This window comes from Dermacentor andersoni, chromosome 7 (genome assembly GCF_023375885.2).
Source record: "Dermacentor andersoni chromosome 7, qqDerAnde1_hic_scaffold, whole genome shotgun sequence".
Lineage (NCBI taxonomy): Eukaryota > Metazoa > Arthropoda > Arachnida > Ixodida > Ixodidae > Dermacentor > Dermacentor andersoni.
The window spans coordinates 125567453-125586530 of record NC_092820.1 but is presented as its reverse complement, the minus strand read 5'-3'; the positions used below and the strand labels follow the sequence as shown (position 1 = coordinate 125586530).

Sequence of the window (19078 nt, the reverse complement as noted above, 5' to 3'; positions counted from 1 at the left end):
GGATAGCGTCGCTTCGGAATCGTATTGCGCCATCGGACACGCCAGGCGCATTTCTGCCGTTGGCGTCGCCGTGAGGTTCCGTATAAAGTCCAAGGGCGATAAAATCGTCGCCACGTGCCGTGAGTGAAAGCGTAGGAGAGTGACCCGGCGATTGCGGCTCAATCTCTTTATTTTTACTTATTGCCTGTTTTGTATTACTATATCAAACAACAAATGACATTTGAGAAAACACGATAAATTATCTAGTTTTCAGCATCAAGTGTCAGCCTTACAGGTCTAAAGATTTTAGAATTCTTTGAGTGCGGTCAAGGGTTCCACCCTTGACAGCCACGCAGGTACACAATCTTGTGCTTTCTGAATTTCTATAAATCTCGACATGCATTCTCGAAAAACCATTCGAGCAGGCCGAACATCCGGATCGCTGTGATACCCCGCCATACGGGCGCGCCATAGACAGTGAACGCCAACAAGCATAATTATGTCCAACGGCAGCTCATCATCGTTTTCTATAGAAAAATATCCAATACCCTGTGGATCGAAAGGAAAGTCTTTTTTGATAGTCCTCTCGTGCGCGCCGGTGAGGGAAGCGAGGAGGAAGGGCGCCGTTATCTGCCGCACGAAGAGACGCGGAGCGAGTGTAGGGAGAAAGGGGGCGGCGCGTTCTACTCCGGGCCTCGGTATCTTGAAAACCATCTGCGAAGGTGACTAAGTGCGGCCCCGCGCAGTGTTTTAGCGGCTTAGATCGTGTTGATGCCCAGACGCAGCGCGAAGGTCACTTCCCTCGCTGCTGTTGCCGTGCTTCCTCGCTCCAGCGTTTTGGCAGCGAGCCTCTGCGGTTATCGAGTGAGATGTGTTCATGTTCGATTGTGCGCGCATTACACCACGTTTGTTAATTTTGTTACTATGCCTATGTTTACAAGTTTACACCACCGATAAAACTACTCTCCTTACATCGTATAGCTAGCGGTCTACTAATTTGCCATCACAATTGATTCTTCGCCTTTCTGGCGAACTGACACTTTTTTGTAAGGCCGGTAATGCGTACAAAGGGCATGGTCACTACGATGCACTTCATGAACGCCACACTGTGCCCACTCCCATTCAGCCTCGCGGGCTTTCGAGGTGATAGCCGTTCTACAGTGATAACATGCCTCTTACTGCTTGAACCAAAGCGCGATGTTGGACGTAGCCGATATAACAGGCCGGCTAATAAAGGACAAAGATGTCTAACTCCACTTATTCTCGCACGAGATGAGCTAACAGCCTCAAACGCTTTTGCGACACAACATTTTGAGGGATTTTCACATTTTCTGTGCGGCGGTGCTGCGAGTTGTCGTTATTGCGAAACCACCTCGTGCGCTGCAGGCTTGAGCTCGGCAAGTGGCGCCATCTATGGCGTGCGGCGGCGCCGAGAGTGCGTCAGAAGCAACACCTGCCTGCTTTTCTAAGTTTTTTCAACCCTTTTCACAAAAGCTCTCTTTTCAACGCTAGCCAGCTCGTCACTCCTTTCTGGACGCTTTGTTTGCTCATTTATCGGATCCCCATGAGCGGCTGCTATTGGCCAACGGCCAACGTCAATCAAGAAGGGTGTTTGTATCAGCGCATTTCTTAATTACTACTGTCACTGCCTATAGCTATTGATTAAGTTTAAAAACAATTATGGAGTTTTACGTGCCAAAACCACTTTCTGATTAGGAGGCACGCCGTAGGGAGGGACTCCGGAAATTTAGAACACCTGGGGTCCTTTAACGTGCACCTACTAAGAAGGAGAAATTTCTTTGTTCGCTATGTTTGAGTTTGTCCCTAGGCGTGTCGGCATTGCGGAGTGAGATCTCGTGTCTGTGTGTTGGTGCCGGGCGTCGTCCACAAGTTTTTCTCGTGCGTCTACTTGGACGTTGCTGGCGCCGAGCAGTGGCGTGGACGATTGTTAGCGATATTCGCGCGATATTACACACTATATCGTAATTAATCTTTTGAAGCAATTGTAAAATCTTTGATAGACTTCGGGGAGTGACGAACCAGACCCCAAGGTCTTCCAAATGGCGCACGAATGTTCCAGATATGCATACATTTGCAAAAGATTGATTCAGGAGGAATGCTTTGCAAGAACTTGCGGCAGTGATGGATTGGGAGCTGTGCGGTAAGAATTCGAGCATAACAACACCATAATTCAACGCACACGCACCCTATGCACACGTTCAAGCATATTGGTCACGGTTGTGTGAATTTCGTGGTATACTCATAGAAAGAAGCGCCGTTAGTAAAATACAAAAAAAATATTACTAGGCTTGATTAGAATTGCTAAAATGGCGTATCTGAGGTTGCAGCAATAAACTATATACTTTACATAAATTCAGAGCATGTTCTTTCAAGAATGTCAAATTCGGACACTTCGGAAAGGTTATGCTGACATCCGCTCAAGAAAGTGGGGCGTGACATAGGTTGCACTTGCGTGCTGTGTTCGTGACAGATGTATATTGGGCAGTTGCTTTCATGCTTTTAGGTAATGAAATAAATTTGCGCGTTACAGGCATAAATGTTCATTAGTTTATTTGCGTTAAATATGTAGGTTCACGCTACCCGACGGCCCTATATGTGTGGATAGTGCGCGCCGGCAGGTTGGTAATGAATGAGCAATGACAATGCTTATACGTTTATTGCTTACTGTTTTGCTCATTCATGTATTCAGTTAAAGTAGCTTACAGGCCCATTGAAGGGCCTTGAGTAAAGGGGGATAATAATTTACAAAAGGAGAAAAATGGAATACAAGAATAACAAATGCACATACAAAAGTAAAAGCAAAGGTCAAATACAATGGTGTATTATTGTGCACTATTATTATATCCGCACACACAGGTGCTGGCGAAATGTTCCGCTATTTTATATGGATGCCATGTGGTCGGAAATATCTTTCTAATGTGAAATGAATGGAAAGCAAAGCAAATTCTTACATTAGCGGTAGAAACGTGTACATTTGAACGTGTACTCGCATAAAAACGAGCGTATTGTGAAGACGTCGTCAAGCTCGTCGTCTAGGCTGAAGCGGCATATTGCTGTAAACGTACGTCTGGCAAATACATACAAGATTAATAGCGTGGTGACTTCTCCATGAGGGAAGTGAAATGTTTTCATTTATCTGGATAACGGTGGGAGATAAAAATGGTCGTATTACGTGAGATAATTCTAACTGCTCTATTCTGGGCAGCTTTCAGTATACGGATAAGGTAACCTTCACGGAAAACATGTGGATGAAGCAAACACTTTTTCCGGATCAACTTGGATTAAGGAGAAATCTTTTGTCGATATGACATATGGGATCTAGGCTACCAAATCATATATAATATGCGTTATTACGTACGTTATCAATCAATAAGAGATATAAATTTCTTTATATTAGGAGGCGAGAAGTTTGATCGGTTTATTAAGTCATTCGTCGATTGAAGATAAGTGCTTAGATTTGTGCTCCCCGGTTTCCCGCGGTAAACAGGCATGAAGAAAGTTGGCAAAGTCGGGCTCGTTACATGCCGAAGCAGCTTTTAAAAACATTCGGAGACTTACCCAGATCAAACCTCCTCCGGAAGTCGACGACGTCGTCGCACTCAAAGAGGTGGCGCTCGGACGATGCCAGCCCTAGGAGAACTCGATTAATGATGCTTTTTCCGATGGCGAACACGAATATCTCGACGTTTGCATTCTTCAGCTCATTCGCCTCTACCACTGGATCGGGCCCCACCGTCGGCATGCCGTCTGTCACCAGCACGAGAACCTGTAACATATGATCATTGCAGACCAGAGCAGGCGTGCCATCACATATACGGGCGGCGAGGGCACAACGTGCGTTCCATGATGACGGGTGTGCTTAAGTAAACTTCGCCGCAACGTTAAAGTGCAATGCGCTGAAGCATGCACAAGGTATTGTGGTCAAGCATACCTGTAGAAAAAAGAATGAACGGCCTATACAGCCAAGTTTACTACGCGAAGCAAGACGCAAGCTGACGCCCTTTGCGAATGGGATTTCTTAGTTCCTCTAGGTAATACTGTGCGAATGCGTTTGCAAGTGCCACATTCCACTTTATCTCAAAAGAAGCTGGAACTTGTTTATGAGTGCGTTTCACCAGTGAGCGGAGGAGAACACATGCCAGCAGCCACATCGCTTTCTCTTTTTCCATCGATACGATACGCCTGCTTTTACTTGAACCGCATGAGACGATTTACCTGTCTGGATATTGCCTCTCCAGGCCGCAACAATGCGATTTTACTTTCCTGGCTCGTACCCGTCATTTATATAAAATGATTGGTTAGAAACGTGATGCACCCCGTCACGATGGCATTCACGTAAAGGCGACGAGTTTCTCACTTTGGTTTTCACCATAGCATTGTAAAGTGTTAGAGAAGTTAATCTTCATTACTTCATTTAGAGATCGGCTGAACGTTTGTAAGTGCTTAAAGGTATGTATGTGTTTGTAAGTGCAATAATTATGAACGGCGTGTTGTAGGGTGCAGAGGCTCAAACTGATTTGCTACGGGTAAGGTCATGAGATGGCAAGCATGGGCAAGGGAAGCCTGAAGTGGACGAAAGCAATGCCATGAACAGTGAAGCACTGCCTAAGCCAATTTCTAATCATTTTCGTCCATATTTTTCAAAGACAAAGACCTGTGGACGGGAAACAAGGACAAGAAAACGGCAATAACTGCAAGACGGTTGCGCAGAACCGCGAAAGTCAGCGAACGCAACGTTAGACCATGCTGGATCATATTGCAGATTGTTAGACCTGACCAGCGTTGGCGTTGTATGAGTAATGTCGTCAAGTTTTTCGCTGTTAGAATTTTTTTAAATGCTTTCATCGTTGCTACTGCCAGCGGACGGGAAACAGAGATAAAGCAAACGCTGAGTGGACGCCGGTATTATTGAAATAGTGAAGCGTTTATTTAGTCGAGTTCTACATTTGTTTGCGGTCTTTCCCTGCGAGGACGGCCAAGGGAAAACAAAGAAAAACAAAAATAAAGAAAACGCTAAGATAGCCCAAACAATCTTGCAGTTCTCAAGCATTGAGTTCACGCGCTTTGTGCTTTGCGCTTTGTGCTTTGTGACCAAGTTGCCGTCCGCTGATGGCAAATCGTAGGATAATGAACCGGCTTCGCTCGGCTTCCACTTATGTTAACATGAATTTCGAAACCTGATGATGTCTATGCTTCAGCCTCGTCGAGTAGGTTCACGGGCCAGAGCCGTGTCTATAAAGCAGTTCCTGTACCAATGCTGTTGTGGTGACCGGCAATCGAAAACGTGAACCCTCATTCAGCGGCTAAACGGCTGAGTTGCTCAGCCACTGCGGCAGGCTTTCGATATGTAACAGCTAGTTCCATCAGCGTGCGTTTAGCGAATGGGGGAACGCCTACCGATAAATATGTCTGCAGCATTCCTGCGAGCTCCCTGAAGATTGCATACGTAGTGACCGATACCGTTACCGTAGTCTCGCAGCAAGCTGGCTGCTGCATGTCAGAAGAATACACGAACGAGGATAAATAACACACTCTGAGGGGCGCGATTACATTCCCTTAGAGCGCAGCTCTCAGGCGCCCGTTCCTGCAGCAAACGTTGGCGTTGTCCTTCTAACCAAGCGAACACAGCGAAGGGTGAAAGCGAACGAGGAGTGCAGCGGAAGGTGAAAGACGGCGACAGCGAAGAAATCGCGAGTAGGAGGGTGTTGCGGAACCATGAGGCGCAAAACGGAGGAGGAGTGTATGGAGAAAGCGAAGGAAGAAAAGCGTAGGGCCGCGCAAGAGAGGCTTTGGGGGCGACGATTGATACGAGATGGCGCCAGAGTGGCACGCGTAGTCTGTACAGAAAGAAAGCGCGCATGAGTGGAGGTATGACTGCGGCTGCTGCTCTGAATCACGCCCACGCGTCACCCACATGCCGCCTCTCGCGATCTCCCGATTAGCGAGGTAGTCGCGCCGCATTCCGTTCCTTTTGCAACGTGCCGTACGAGACAAGTTGTCCGCACCAGGCAATATCCCGCGAAATGGAAACAAGTATACAGCCGTGGTCAAATTTCGCATTAGAGAGCATGGTAATTGTCGATAATCTTTTTTCACATCACACCACATGAAGAAGACAAAAATTTGAATAGTTTAGGCATAAGGGGAATTCAATAGTGTTATTGTTGTTCCAAGTTGTTCTTATGTTGTTAGAAAAACAAATGCAAAGAAAATGTGTGATTCATTTTTTTTTTTTTTTTTTTTTTGCCGCAGGTGTGATCTGAACCACTTTCTTCGGCACTACCCGTGTGGTTGTTGATCAATACAGCAAGCGCGGCGCGAATCCTGGAGTCCATTTGCTTGGGTATTTGTGTTCGAGATTAGCCGCGGGCGTGTTAGCTAGCGCCTCTCGCGGTCTTGAAGGCGAATAAGTACCGGGATGAATACGTGAATGGTACGCCGTCCGACAGCTTCCGCGTGGTTGCCGGTGGTTGTTTTCAGGCTCCAGCAGGTGGCTAAAGTGCACGCCGGGCTCACTCACCTTGTGCGCATGCTGACGGCTGTTTCTGAATATCTCGCGAACCTCGCGGAGACCGGCGCCCGTGTTGGTGCCGTAATAGTCAGAGTTCTTGATTGCATCTTGCTTGAGCATCGACAGTTTGCACTTGTTGTCGGGCTCTTTGAGGAAGTCGGCATGCACAACTGAGAAAAGAAATACACATTTAGGGTGAACGGAAGTGGGGGGAGGGACAGAAGGCACAGTAACTTTAATGGTGGAAAACAATGCATTTGCTAAGACCTTCCTAGAGGGGGAAAAAATACGTATGCCCCATATCGAATAATGCCGAACGAGCACATGGCGCTCCCATATAAAGATTATGTGTTCCCATACATCAAAAGGAAGACGTCCCATGTGAGTAGTATTGGGTTCTCATAGATAAACCCATCTGTTCGCATATATCATATGAGGGATACGAGGCATAGTGAGAATATAAGAGCCATTATATGGCAGCCGTTATGTTAATTTGGAGTTATTCAAGGTATCAATTTCTTCACTTTATTGCCGATAAGCTCGCTAAATTACGACATCCACATTAGAATCAAATACGAGACAAAAAGTGCAATAGGTGGTGTCCAAGTTCCACCCTGCTGCTCTAATTCTGCCTTCTTATCTCGAATGCCCTGTTTGCCCGTACAGTGGGGGCCGGAAAATGCTGCGGGCACCTATGTTTGCAATGATTCAACCCTATCGCGCCTTTAGCGAATGCGTGTATATATATATATATATATATATATATATATATATATATATATATATATATATATATATATATATATATATATATATATATATATATATATATATATATTGCAAAGTGAGAACAGACCACGATTTCTCCCTCTTGATATGAACATCTCGGGAGGAGACAATCAAAGGTGTAGCAATTCTGGGTGGGTGCATGTTAAAAGCGAAGGTGCTCCAGAAGGAAGTAAATACGCTAAAAAAGACAACTAAAGATAAAATTAACAGTTTCAACGCCAGCATCGAAGTTTTAGCGGCTAGCACACAAACTATCATAAAATACCCGCCGGTAATTAAGGTATTGAACCACCGCAGTTAATTACACAATTCAATTGCAAAGGGATCGCTTTTATTGTGGAGCTGTTGCGGTAACATTCCCTCTGGCTTCTTTACTGACTAAGTGAGGAGGTAATTTTAATTTTTCGTTGTACCCCCAGTAATTCTTCGTTTGATCAGAATACTCCGGTTCAGACACAGCCGACAACGCTATTCGAAGGCCTTCACAAACAAAGTATAGTGCTTCACGTACAAAAAAAAAGACATGCGTATGGGCCAAGTAATTCAATGTAGCAATGAGTATCGTAATATTATGCCGCAGAATGTAATGTAAAAATACGTGGAAGGCGTCGCACACCTGAATCCGTTTACCACCTAACGAGCGGATCGACGCGTTTCCGCGTCCAGCAGCCAAATCTCGCGCCCTGCGCTCGCGGCCTAAATTGCGCAAATATTATACGTGTTTCGACGTAAACTTACGTCCACAGGTTGCCGTTGTAACGCGTGAAATAGTTATACTGCAGAAAGCGTCGCACATGAGAAACAACCACGTTGGGAAACGCGCGGAGTGGGACTTGCCTGACCTCACTGCTTGAGTATAGCTTCCGCAACGCTACCTGCTAAGTATCGAACCGAGTCCAGAGACCTGCGTTCCCAGCAAGTGCCTCCCTTAAAATCAACGAAAATAAATTTGGGCTTGCTTTTAATTTGTTCTGGAACGTTTTACCGAAAGATCAAATTTTATGAACCGGATAGTTCAGTGCAACAGTTGGCGCTGTTACTTGCCTTGTATGCGAACAAAATGACGTGAATTTGCCTTTGACTAGAATTCCACATCACACCCACCAGCGAATATTGGATAGCAATCTCAAAGGCCCTTCGTTGTTGTACTTTAGGTGCCGGAAGTGCAGAAGCGCCAAGTTTTGAAAATCATTCACGGCGAGGGACCAACGCAATGCCAAATATGCACTTCTATTTGTTAAACTAGGCAAGTAACATTACCAGGTGTCATACGGAACGATCTGGACCAGAAAATACGTTCTTTCAGTGATGCTTAAAGCGACCCTGTAACAATTTAGAAACTTATGGGCAAATCTACTGAGCCGTTAGTGTAGGTCCTTCTGGTCATTGGGTGACACATTTGGTCGCTCCAGTCATAGCGTCAAATCCACTATACGGTTTTAAAAATGTCTCTCGCTACTGATCGCAACGCCGCCGCTTCCCTGAGTTTTTAGCCGCCCCGTTCCCGGCGATAGCTGGTGTGCGCGACGTAAGTTGGACGAGCTATTCGATTGCCTAACCGCGTTGCGTCATCGGGAATGCTTGAAACACGACGCTAATATACGCCTATATTCAATAGCTTACGTATGGGTAGTAATTTGTGCCAGCTTAAAGATGATTAAACAGATGTAATAAACATGGACGTTTCTTCAAACTAGTGGTCCAGTTCCGCCGGTGAATGTGGTTTATCTACTACAGCTCTTGCAATGGGGCAGCCGATTGGACGGAGAGGGTTCACCTCATGAAAATGGGAGCAGCGACGACTTTTTGGCGGGGGCATTATATGAGCGGTACGAATGCTGTAGTAAGCGTATCTTGCGTGCCACGCGTGTGTAGGAAGTACAACAATAGCGACTACATGTTGTAGAAGACGCGAGCGGTGCCCGTCTGTGTCAACACCAAAGTCTCACACAGCGGTCGCCTGTAGTTTGAAAAAGAAACGGGCTTTCAGCCGTAACCGCAGGTTCTGCATTTCTCAAGGAGCGAAGTTTTATATGTAATTTGCCCAAAATTACAACAGAACGTATTCTAACAAGCGATGATCCAGAGAAAAAAAAAAGAAGAAGCGTTCCGAAGGAAATTGAACGGGCTTTTGAACCTGGCATACCGTCCGTCAGAAAGCCGCCACCTTTCTAGACCTTGTTAATGGGGTTCATACGTGAGCCCTATTTTTAGATTGCTCTTCTTATGTCTGTTCGTCTTTCTAAATATTGTTAGTTTTCTGTGCCGCGAAAAACAATCTTCAGAAACATTCAAAATTCATTTCGTTCCCACCACAATTTTATCGAATAATGTGCATCAGATTACCAGGGCATGATGTATTCGCAAGTGTGCGAAATATGCCACTTCCAACTCCTACAAATGTTTTTTTACAACTTACGCCCTGAAATTTTGCCTATTTAAAACACAACTTCAGAAAAGGAATATTTTCGTTGGTTCAAATATCTGTCACCTTTCTAACGTGCCTCAAATAATTGAACACTGCTTTATTGAGTGTAAGGTTGACATTTTATTCTGGGATGGCATTGATAGAAATTTGGAGAAAGACTGTGTGATGATGTACCACCCGGTATGCTTTTACTGAAAGATCTGCGTGACCTACAGAAAACTCGTACGCAAAACCGAAGTGAAGAAAGAATGATTTCCTGAAAAGCACATTTATCTCAGATCATTATCCATCTAAGGGACACTTACAATCAAAATGAATGTCAGCCAGTTTGGTACACACTTTGAATCAGGTGTTTAACTTCTCCCATCAAGTTTTTGTTGTTATCAAAGGTGGTGCTTTGTATGACGCTTTCTTTGTATGCAGTGTTCGTTGACTTGCTGTCGGTTTTGTCCATCTTGTGCTCAGACACGGCGCGGTGCCGTCGTGTCCGCATCTACCGCACGCAGTCCACCTTAAAATTTATTTCCACGTAATCCACGCTCAACGATAAAAACTGCGTAAGAAAGAGAAGCGGCCGCACACTCGGTTAAAATCAACCAGAAGCAGGTTACACGTGAGTGATCGCTTGAAGGAGACGGGACACGGAGATGGCCGCAGGGTTAAAAAGCTGGTGTGAAACGCCGTGGGTTCTAGGATAGGGTAACGCTTAACAACTTGCGCCTGCCTTATAACGACCCTACACGAAATGTTTATGAGAAAGCCTTCCTTGAGAGTTACCATCCGTGTCTGGCCGTAAGAAAAAAAAGCATTTCAGGGACCCTTTGAGCAAGAACGCGACAGTGGTAAGCGCAAAACTTTAATGAAAGTTACTTATTTAGAGAAAATCGTACGCCTCTGTATAACGCTTCTTTCGTTCACCCATGAGCAGGAAAGGCAAGTGATACGAAGAGAGGTAGCAATTAAGAGGCAGAAAAGGTGCTCAGCTCACCGACTTTGTCGCTGAAGGAGACGATCGCAACGCGCGTGGCGTTGGGCATCACCTCAAAGTAGTTGAGGAAGTTGTCGACGAACGTCAGCTCCGTCTCGAAGCCCGCGTGACCCACGCTCCCGGACCGGTCGAGAAGGAATACCAAGTCGGTGCCTGTGGAGTTCATCCTCTCCCACGGGAACCGTGCAGCGCCTGAGTGGCCGGCCGCGTGTTCCTACAAATTTGTTCGATGCGATCGCAGATTTACGGCGTCAGCAGCATTACGATCCTATTGGCTGAAGGTGTTGACTGCTTAACCCATTAAGCGCCTATACTAGAAGTGGCGCAGCTAAACACAAAACAAACTGCTTCGGCTAGTCTAGAGGGTAGACTTGTACATGGTAAACAAATTTTATTTCACTGGTATCAGTAGTTAACAAAATACAGAGTGCTCCCAAATGGGAACAATGGCCGTAAGCGTATGTATATGCCGGGGTTGCTTTTTTCGTCCCCGCAGGCCAGAAGGGAACGCCACAAAGGAGGGGAACGCCACACATCTGGCACTTCATTCGTGTGTTTTCGGTGCACTGGCGGCACCGGCTCTGCTTTCCCTACGGCACCAAGTGACGGCCGCGGCCTTCCTTGCTGTGGCAAACAAGAGCACTTCAAGGGCCAGGCCGTCCTCGGGTGATCAGCCTATTGGTCAGCAGGTCTTGTACGATGATCCTCCAGAAATGAAGCTGTTGAAGTGCCGGTTCACTCCCTAGTTCTGTGTACAGCCGCCTTCAGGCTGAAATTAACGCACAGTGTTACAAGCAGATTGCTCTGTAATGGCCAATACCGCTTTTTACCATGCAGGCAAGGACGATAGCCGCTGATGAACCTACCAGATTGGTCGACACCCCTCATATGCTTGTTGTATTGTATTACTCTCGGCTGGGGCACTGCAACTCGCTTTCACTCCTTTTGGCTATAGCGAGGGGCTGTGGCGGTTGGGTGAATGCCATCAAATTTGCAGCAATGCACACCCACTTATTGTTATTCTACTTGATAGCAAGGATCTCGCCATCGCACCTAAAATCAAAAGATCCTCTGCTGTGAGTGGCTAGTTCCTTCGAATCAAGAAGTGGGCATTTCTTCAGCCTGGCCTCCCTCACGGTTCCTGTTGCTCTGAATCCAGGTTCTTTATTTCAGTTCTCACCGTCAAGCATGTGACATGAAAAAAATGTTCCATAAATATAAGATGGTTTGTTGCGACATCAACGCACTTGAGAGCGTTCAAAGCAATGCATGTTCCAAGCGGTACATTCGTGCTTTCACCGTCGTTTATCCCGCAGTAGATATCAATGTTGAAGGAATACCCTGATTAAGAGCAAAGGATTCATTCCTTGTAAACAAAGCGTATTGGTTTTAGCTTTATGAACATCTTGTAGCTCTGTCAACCAGTATACGGCAGCATTTGCTCGTCCATGCTAAGAATGTCCTAAAATATTTCGAACTGCTAAAGGGAGCTATTGACAAGACTGAGCAGAGGTCTCATCTCCACAATCTTGTCACTCTTCTCGAGGTTTTCACTGCCGCACGCATGGATGTACCTCTTTATTAGCTGGAATTTCGCGCAGCTCGTTGGTATTTTCCACAAAAGGAACACCGAGGTCCTCAGCTTTCGACCAATAGAGGTCAGAGCGTCGGAGCTTATGATAACCACTCTAGAATGGAGACAAGCTGAAGTATGTCTTTTTTAGTTATGCTAACGCTGTGGTCGTTCTATTGCTGGGAATAACTATTGTAGTCGTCGGTTATGAGGCTCATAAATTCCGTGTTCAATAGGTGGGCAAAGAGATCAAAGGGCTCCTCATCTTCAAGCATGGGTCTCTCGCAGTGGCTGAAGCTGCATCTCTACTATTGGGCGCAAATACTGAATAGCTCGCCTCCAGATAGGAGAATCTTGAGTTGCTTTTTTTCGGTATCGAGGCTGCTGCTTCCTGGAGAGCTCCTTCACATTCGTCGGCATCAGCCATGTGGACTTCAACCTCACCTGCAACATCATTTGTTAGAGTGTCTGCGACGGCGGCATCACTATCGCCCTCCTCTTCATCTGTAAGAATATCGCCCGCATTCGGTGGGGGTAGCAGCACAACAGGAGTTACTTGTGCATAATCGCCGGCGAGAACCATTTCCACCGCTTCCTCCAGCGTAAGGAGCTTTTTTCGAGGCATCTGGGTTAAGAAAGACGCGTTGAAGCCAACATGCAGGCAATCGCAGTACGGTTGCTCCCACAGCCCCCTTTTTGCACCAGCGTGCCCAAATGGGAACATGCAGACATACGTCGTCGTATTTACGTTATCCATGCAAACAGCTACCCTATTTCGCGTGTCGTAATACTAGACATGTTCAAAAAGATATTAGAATAAACAATTATGATTGGGCAGTTAAAGAATTTACCTTATCTTGCAGAGCTGCTCCGTGTGGCGGAACCGCCCTGTTCACCCAACAACTGCTATAAAGTTGTCACTGCATAACAAAGTACGAAACTAAAAAGGAACTTTCTTTCCTTTCAAATGGATGTTGTTACCAAATATTAGTAATTTTTTTTAAACTTTAGTAACTATGGCTTCAGAAGTTAACGACGTGTTGTGTTCCCATACGGGAATAATGGCGTCAAATGGGACCTTACAACTAATGGGGCCTAACAAATGGGACTTTATTAGAGGAATTGCGGAGAGGTTAACTCAAGGTGAATGCCTTCTACCATGCTATCCCGTTCAGAGGGATGGGCAAGAGGAGAAACAGATTGGTGGGAGGAAGTATCTCGAATATAGGCCCCAAAATGCCAGCATAAAAACTTCGATTTCCGAAGGGCCGGTTGGCAGCCTAGAACGTGAGCCTGCGCCTACTAAATTTCTAAGGAAGCCTTGGTAGCTCGTTTTGTTGATGTGTATCATGTCCGGCCAACGTTCTAGTAATACTTTTTATGGCACGGCGTGTTAGTAATTTAAGGGAAGAAAACTTTAAAAGCAACAAACGATAGGGCTAAGCTTTTAAGAGCTGGTTACTTCAATATCTCAAATGTACTAAATAAGCAGCAGAAAAGAGAGAAAGGTAAGCACGGAAAAAATATACATAAAGGCGGAAGACTCGAAGACAAGTCACAAGCAGCACGAATAGTGTCACTATGTGCATACCGCCAACAAAAGCACAGCCCTGTAGCTAAGAAGATCCCCCGTCGAACAGCCGGATGAGAGGGGCATAAGTCCTTTCGTGTACACATATTCGCGTCATCTATATTTGGTGACAAACATCACTGCACGAATGACAACGCAGGAGCAACATGACTAAGTTAAGAAAAAGAAAAGCTGTATTAGCTAATCAGGCGGTTAGTGAGATAGCTCTTCGAGATGTCAGTCTTTAAAACGTCGTTTGACGCACATTGCCTTTTCAATTAGCAGTTTCCTAGAAGCGTGCCTCTAGCTGCACACTGCAAGAAATATTAAATGTTCTAAATAAACTAAATGTTCCGGCAGAACACCCCTCACAATGACTGCCGATGTTACCGCGATCAGCATTCAAGCAATGCAGGTGCTCATCGTACTGCTGAAGGCACCTTTTTTTTCTAGTATCTCTAGGGATAGTTTTTAGGTTACTATTGCTTCGGGACACCTGTTTACGAGTTCGCCCCATCTTCTGCGACACGCACGCGCTAGAATTGACCACGATTACAATGACGGGATGGCGATTCTTCGTCGACGATAGAGTGAAGAAGAACGAATAACGTCAGTGGAACGACGATGGCTGTACGACGACAATGGCACGACGACTACGGTATGACAACGGTATTGCGACTACGGCTTGACGACAACGGCACGAGGACAGCAGAATGACAGCAACTTTGTGGCGACGCTGCCATGACGATGACGACGTGATGACGATGGTATGAGGAGCACTGGATGAAGAAGCCGGAATCGCGACGATGGACCGACCACAGTGGCCTCACGGCGGCGGTATGACAAGGAATGCATGACGACCGTCTGCATAATGACACCGGCATGAACACGATGTGACGTCACGAGTGCACGAAGACGATGACGTGACGACGACGGATCGCTGCCGTTCGGCGAGAAACGTCTTGTTCCCACACTTTCTTTTTGTCATCTCGATGTTTCGTGCACTGGATGACGGTTACAGGGGTAAGCGACAAAGTTTATGATGACGTACTCCTGTTTTGCTGTGTCTTCCATGAAGCATTTGGGCTAAAGAGATTTCCATAGGTTCTGGGTGCCACCTGCACTATTTGTCGCTCGTTTGCCGTATTGCTCTAGCTACGGTACACAAGTGATCGAGTGCATCGCGCTATCTGCTGAAGCTGCCGTGGCTTGCAAGTACTGATTTTGTTGGTTTTAAGCTTTCCGTTAAGCAGTTGCGCCATCTATCGTGCGACCCATGTTTCGGAGTTCATTTGTGCGTGGCCTCACGAATGTCCGACTGGTGCTAGTTGCTTGACAGAGAACTGTCGGTGATTATTTTCAGCACGACGTTTTCGCCTCGCCGCCTCTGTAGCGGGGCTAAATCATGCAGGCAAATTATTTTTTCACAGCTTCATTCTTTTCGCCCGAGGATATCTTTGATTTTGTGATTACGTGGGAAATGTTATAGAAGAGAGGCAGCTCCGTCGCAGAATTGCTTTTAGCTGTTGCATATAGGGTAGTATTGCTGCGTGGTTTTTGCTGAAAGATTCTCTTCATCTCTTGGAAGTCAGTAAAGGTTGAAGCCATATGGCAATCATGTCAATGTGTTGCTAGTTTCTGTTGCGGCATAGGCGTGCCATCTTATCGCCCCTAAAGACATACCTTTCTTGCCGCCAGTATATACATATATATATATATATATATATATATATATATATATATATATATGTGCGTATTACTAGGGGAATGTCACAAACACAAGCGCGACCTATGCAGTCGAAACTCGCGGTTGTATTCACCCGTTCCTTTGGCGACCCCCTTTGGGACGTTAAGTATGCATTTTCATTAACAATTTTACAAGTGGCCTTAATGTGGCGATTTTCACGGTGCTTATCTGGCGACGTGGCGTATATTAAGGTGTAGCAAGATCACTGCAATGTGTGTGGTCATCGCGCCTTGTGAAGTCGTTTCTAATATAAGTCTGGTCCAACGACGTGTGCTTGTTATTGAGGAACAGAAAGAGTAATCCAACAAGGGTAGAATTTTGACAAAACTAAACGATAGAGGCATGGAATTAGTCGACAAAACGAAACGGCTACTCAACACGACATCCACTTCGTGAATGGGCTTCGTAACTCTTGCATGTGGGATTCACTTGCCATGTATACAGATTTGGTTGTCCCCAAACTCCGGTAACATCATGTACTTGTCCGCTCTCATAGAAGCCCGCGGCTTTTCTGCCGCTGACACCGCAGACCAAGGAATCTGGCACACTAACAAAGGATAAATTGCAGCCGCGAACTGCAGTCATCCTTGTTGCAAAGGGTTGTCGTCTGCAACAGCTACCGGGAGTGCTTTCGAAGCTCCCGCTAGGTTAGCATCAGTGGTGGCTCTATAGGCCGCGCAATACACGTGTAATGGTCATCTCAATAAAAAAGCAGCATAGAAAGCGCAGTTCAATACCTCGTAAAGTCTCCGATCACGCAAGAGGGAAGCACTCCAGAAAAGTTCTTTGTTGCATACGTACCGAGTGTCCCAGATCACGCTAGACAGGCTGTCTAACGAAGAAAAAAGCATAAAAGAACACGCTGCCATATGTAAATATAAAGCTCGCTGTGTGAAATCATCAGATGTCTTACAACCGAACACCATAGGTCACAACACGATACCTTCTACAGTGTCTTTAAAATCTATTTTTCGTTGGACAGCTTGGCTTAAGTTAGGGGTGACGCCCTATATATAAAGTGGTCGTACGTTGATATCAACCTGACCACAGATGGAACACCACAGCTGCGATATCAAGACGTTAATGAAGAAGCACAATGTGTAAAGACAAAACACCTAATGTCACTCATGAGCCGTCCTTGAGATTAGCGTACAGCTAATTCATATGCAAAAAAAAACTTATTTCGTAAATGAGTTGGTGTTGTAAAACCGCATTTTTCGTACAGTTCTGTTCCATTTCATCAAGAAATTGTATTATTAGAATTCTATAGTGGTGAGTGAGAACACACCGCATAATGCTCGTTATATATACCCCGGGAACAGCTATATCTTACGGAATAACTTACGGAAACTGCTCGCGCATAGACATAAAGCTTGGGCCCACCTGAGACCACGTCGGCGTACAGAAAATGCAGATGGTGAGCCATGCCAGCAAAGCCCGACATGAAGATTTCATCGTTCGGCTAACTGCAGAAACCTGCCTCGTTCAGCAGAAGGAAGCCGGGACCGAGAGAACTGCGCTGCTTCAGTTGCAGCCGCCGTTGTCATCGCCAATCCTTCGTGTACTTATCGCCATCTAGGACGAGCTGCGCAAAGACTTCTGTAATGGCACACCAAGTGAGACCCTGTGATTGCGGCATGGCTTGCAACAGGGCTGCTGCTGCCGGGGTCTGACTCGTACGATAACGAGCGAGTTAGGGTGAGTCCATAGAGTAACATAGCAAACGACAAGAGCGGGCACTCGAGCCGTTTCGCGGCCGAGCCATAGAGAAAGAAATTCAACAAGAGTGAACACCACGCAATAACTGGCAAGAGGAAACACGTCACGCCTAGTTTCAACTCCATCCGTCAGTTGACGCGAGCATCAGAAAAAAAGGATGCGAAATGAACTTACAGACAACGTTTTATTTTTGTTATATTCTTTCCCACTAAAACTAAATAACTTTGCGGGTAAATGAACTTATACTTTGCGACTTATTTTCTTGCGTTGCCTAGCAACAAGCCAGCGGCACGCCAGACGCGCGTGCATAGGTCATGCGCCAGACATGTCACAGGAGCGAGCGAGGCCGGCTACGCATGTGAAGCTCGTGTGCTCGGCGACTCGTCTGTTTTGCATAAAGCCCGTTTTTTATGCGCCCCGCGTTCTCTTGGGTTCCGTCTCCATTTCGACACGGCACCGCTGCACTACTGCACTACTGCAAGGTGAGGAATTTCGTTTGACAGTCTGCGACGCACTTCAAGCACATTTAGGCTCACTGCACAAAACAACCTATATAGTGACGCAGTTATCAAAAAACAGCTCTGCCTTCCATGCCTAGTTAATTTGAGTTAATTCCTCGTACTGGGAGATGTTTGCGGCGCTTTCTATGAGCCCAAGCATTATTATAACTTGTTTCGGTAGTTTCTGGGCGCGCTCGCCGCACCGGCCTTTGTGACGATAAGCAGCTCGGCCGTGTGACGAAGTTTCGCGTGTACTGAATCTTACCGGCACAAGTTTTGGCGCTTTCTCTGACCCCAGCCATTATTGCAACTAATGTCGCTACTTCTTGGGGTAATTTTCAAGCACAGTGGCGCCGCTCGGCACAGTGGCACAGTTAGCGAGCGGAAAGCAGCTCGGCTGTTTGCCGCAGTTAGTTTCGCGTGTACTGAATCTTACCGGGAGAAGTTCGTGACGCATTCTATTACCCCAAAAATTATTTTAATTAATTTCGTAACTTTTTGGGATACTTTTGAGGCACCCTTGCCGCGCTGGAGGTTGTGAAGCTGTTAGCAAAAAAGGAAGCCGGCCATGGTGAGTTAGTTTTGCGTGTACTGAATTTTATTGGGACAAGTTTGTGACGCTTTCTATGGTTTCTACCTTATTTCTACCGTTTCTACCTTATTTCGGTACACACGCTTGTCGAAAACGCGACGAGCGATTGCCGAGAGTGATAACGCGGGAGTGTGTTGCTTGCGCTGGCTGGACGCGTAAAAGAAAACGCCGAGGAGCTCAAGAGCTTCACATTTGTCTTCTGAGCGACTGAAAGCAGGCTTTGCACTCACGAATCTGTCTTGAGTGTGACTAGAAGGCATTCTGCGAGGGTGTAACGTGGTCTGGCTGAGAGCCTGTGTTGTAGCCACCTCAGTGTACTTGGCGTACCATCGCGTCGACTGAGGCCAAGTTGTTTTGGAAACGCTCAGTAACCCGTGTATTTGTGCTCTTAAAGTACAGGAAATAATGTCCGGGAAGGGAGGTATGCTTGAAAATCGGATGTTTCCTTCAGGTTTTTTGGCATTGTTCAGGAGTATATTTGCTACGAAAGGTATGTTAAAGTGAATTTATTTGTAATGCCGCTCATTCACCACTTACGCACGTGTCGCCTGTACATGCAATATTCCTGTTAGGTAAGTCTACGAAAATAATACATGCTTGTAATTTACTTTTTTCAGCTGATGGCATCCGGTGGAGCTTGGTACGGCTACGGCTGCTGCTT

General features: G+C 46.1%; 1 protein-coding gene across 1 annotated transcript in view; it reads right to left on the bottom strand.

Annotated features, from left to right (window-relative positions):
* The window catches only part of LOC126533856 (sushi, von Willebrand factor type A, EGF and pentraxin domain-containing protein 1-like), a 59753-nt gene extending 42595 nt beyond the window's left edge, over positions 1–17158 (bottom strand). The window contains exons 1-4 of the mRNA XM_050181051.3: positions 16990–17158; positions 10717–10930; positions 6521–6681; positions 3559–3766 (exon numbers count right to left, since the gene is read on the bottom strand). Of these exons, the coding sequence (XP_050037008.1) occupies positions 3559–3766; positions 6521–6681; positions 10717–10930; positions 16990–17061 (655 nt within the window). The 5' untranslated portion in view covers positions 17062–17158. The remainder of the gene's footprint in view (positions 1–3558; positions 3767–6520; positions 6682–10716; positions 10931–16989) is intronic.
* Positions 17159–19078: the final 1920 nt, after the last annotated feature.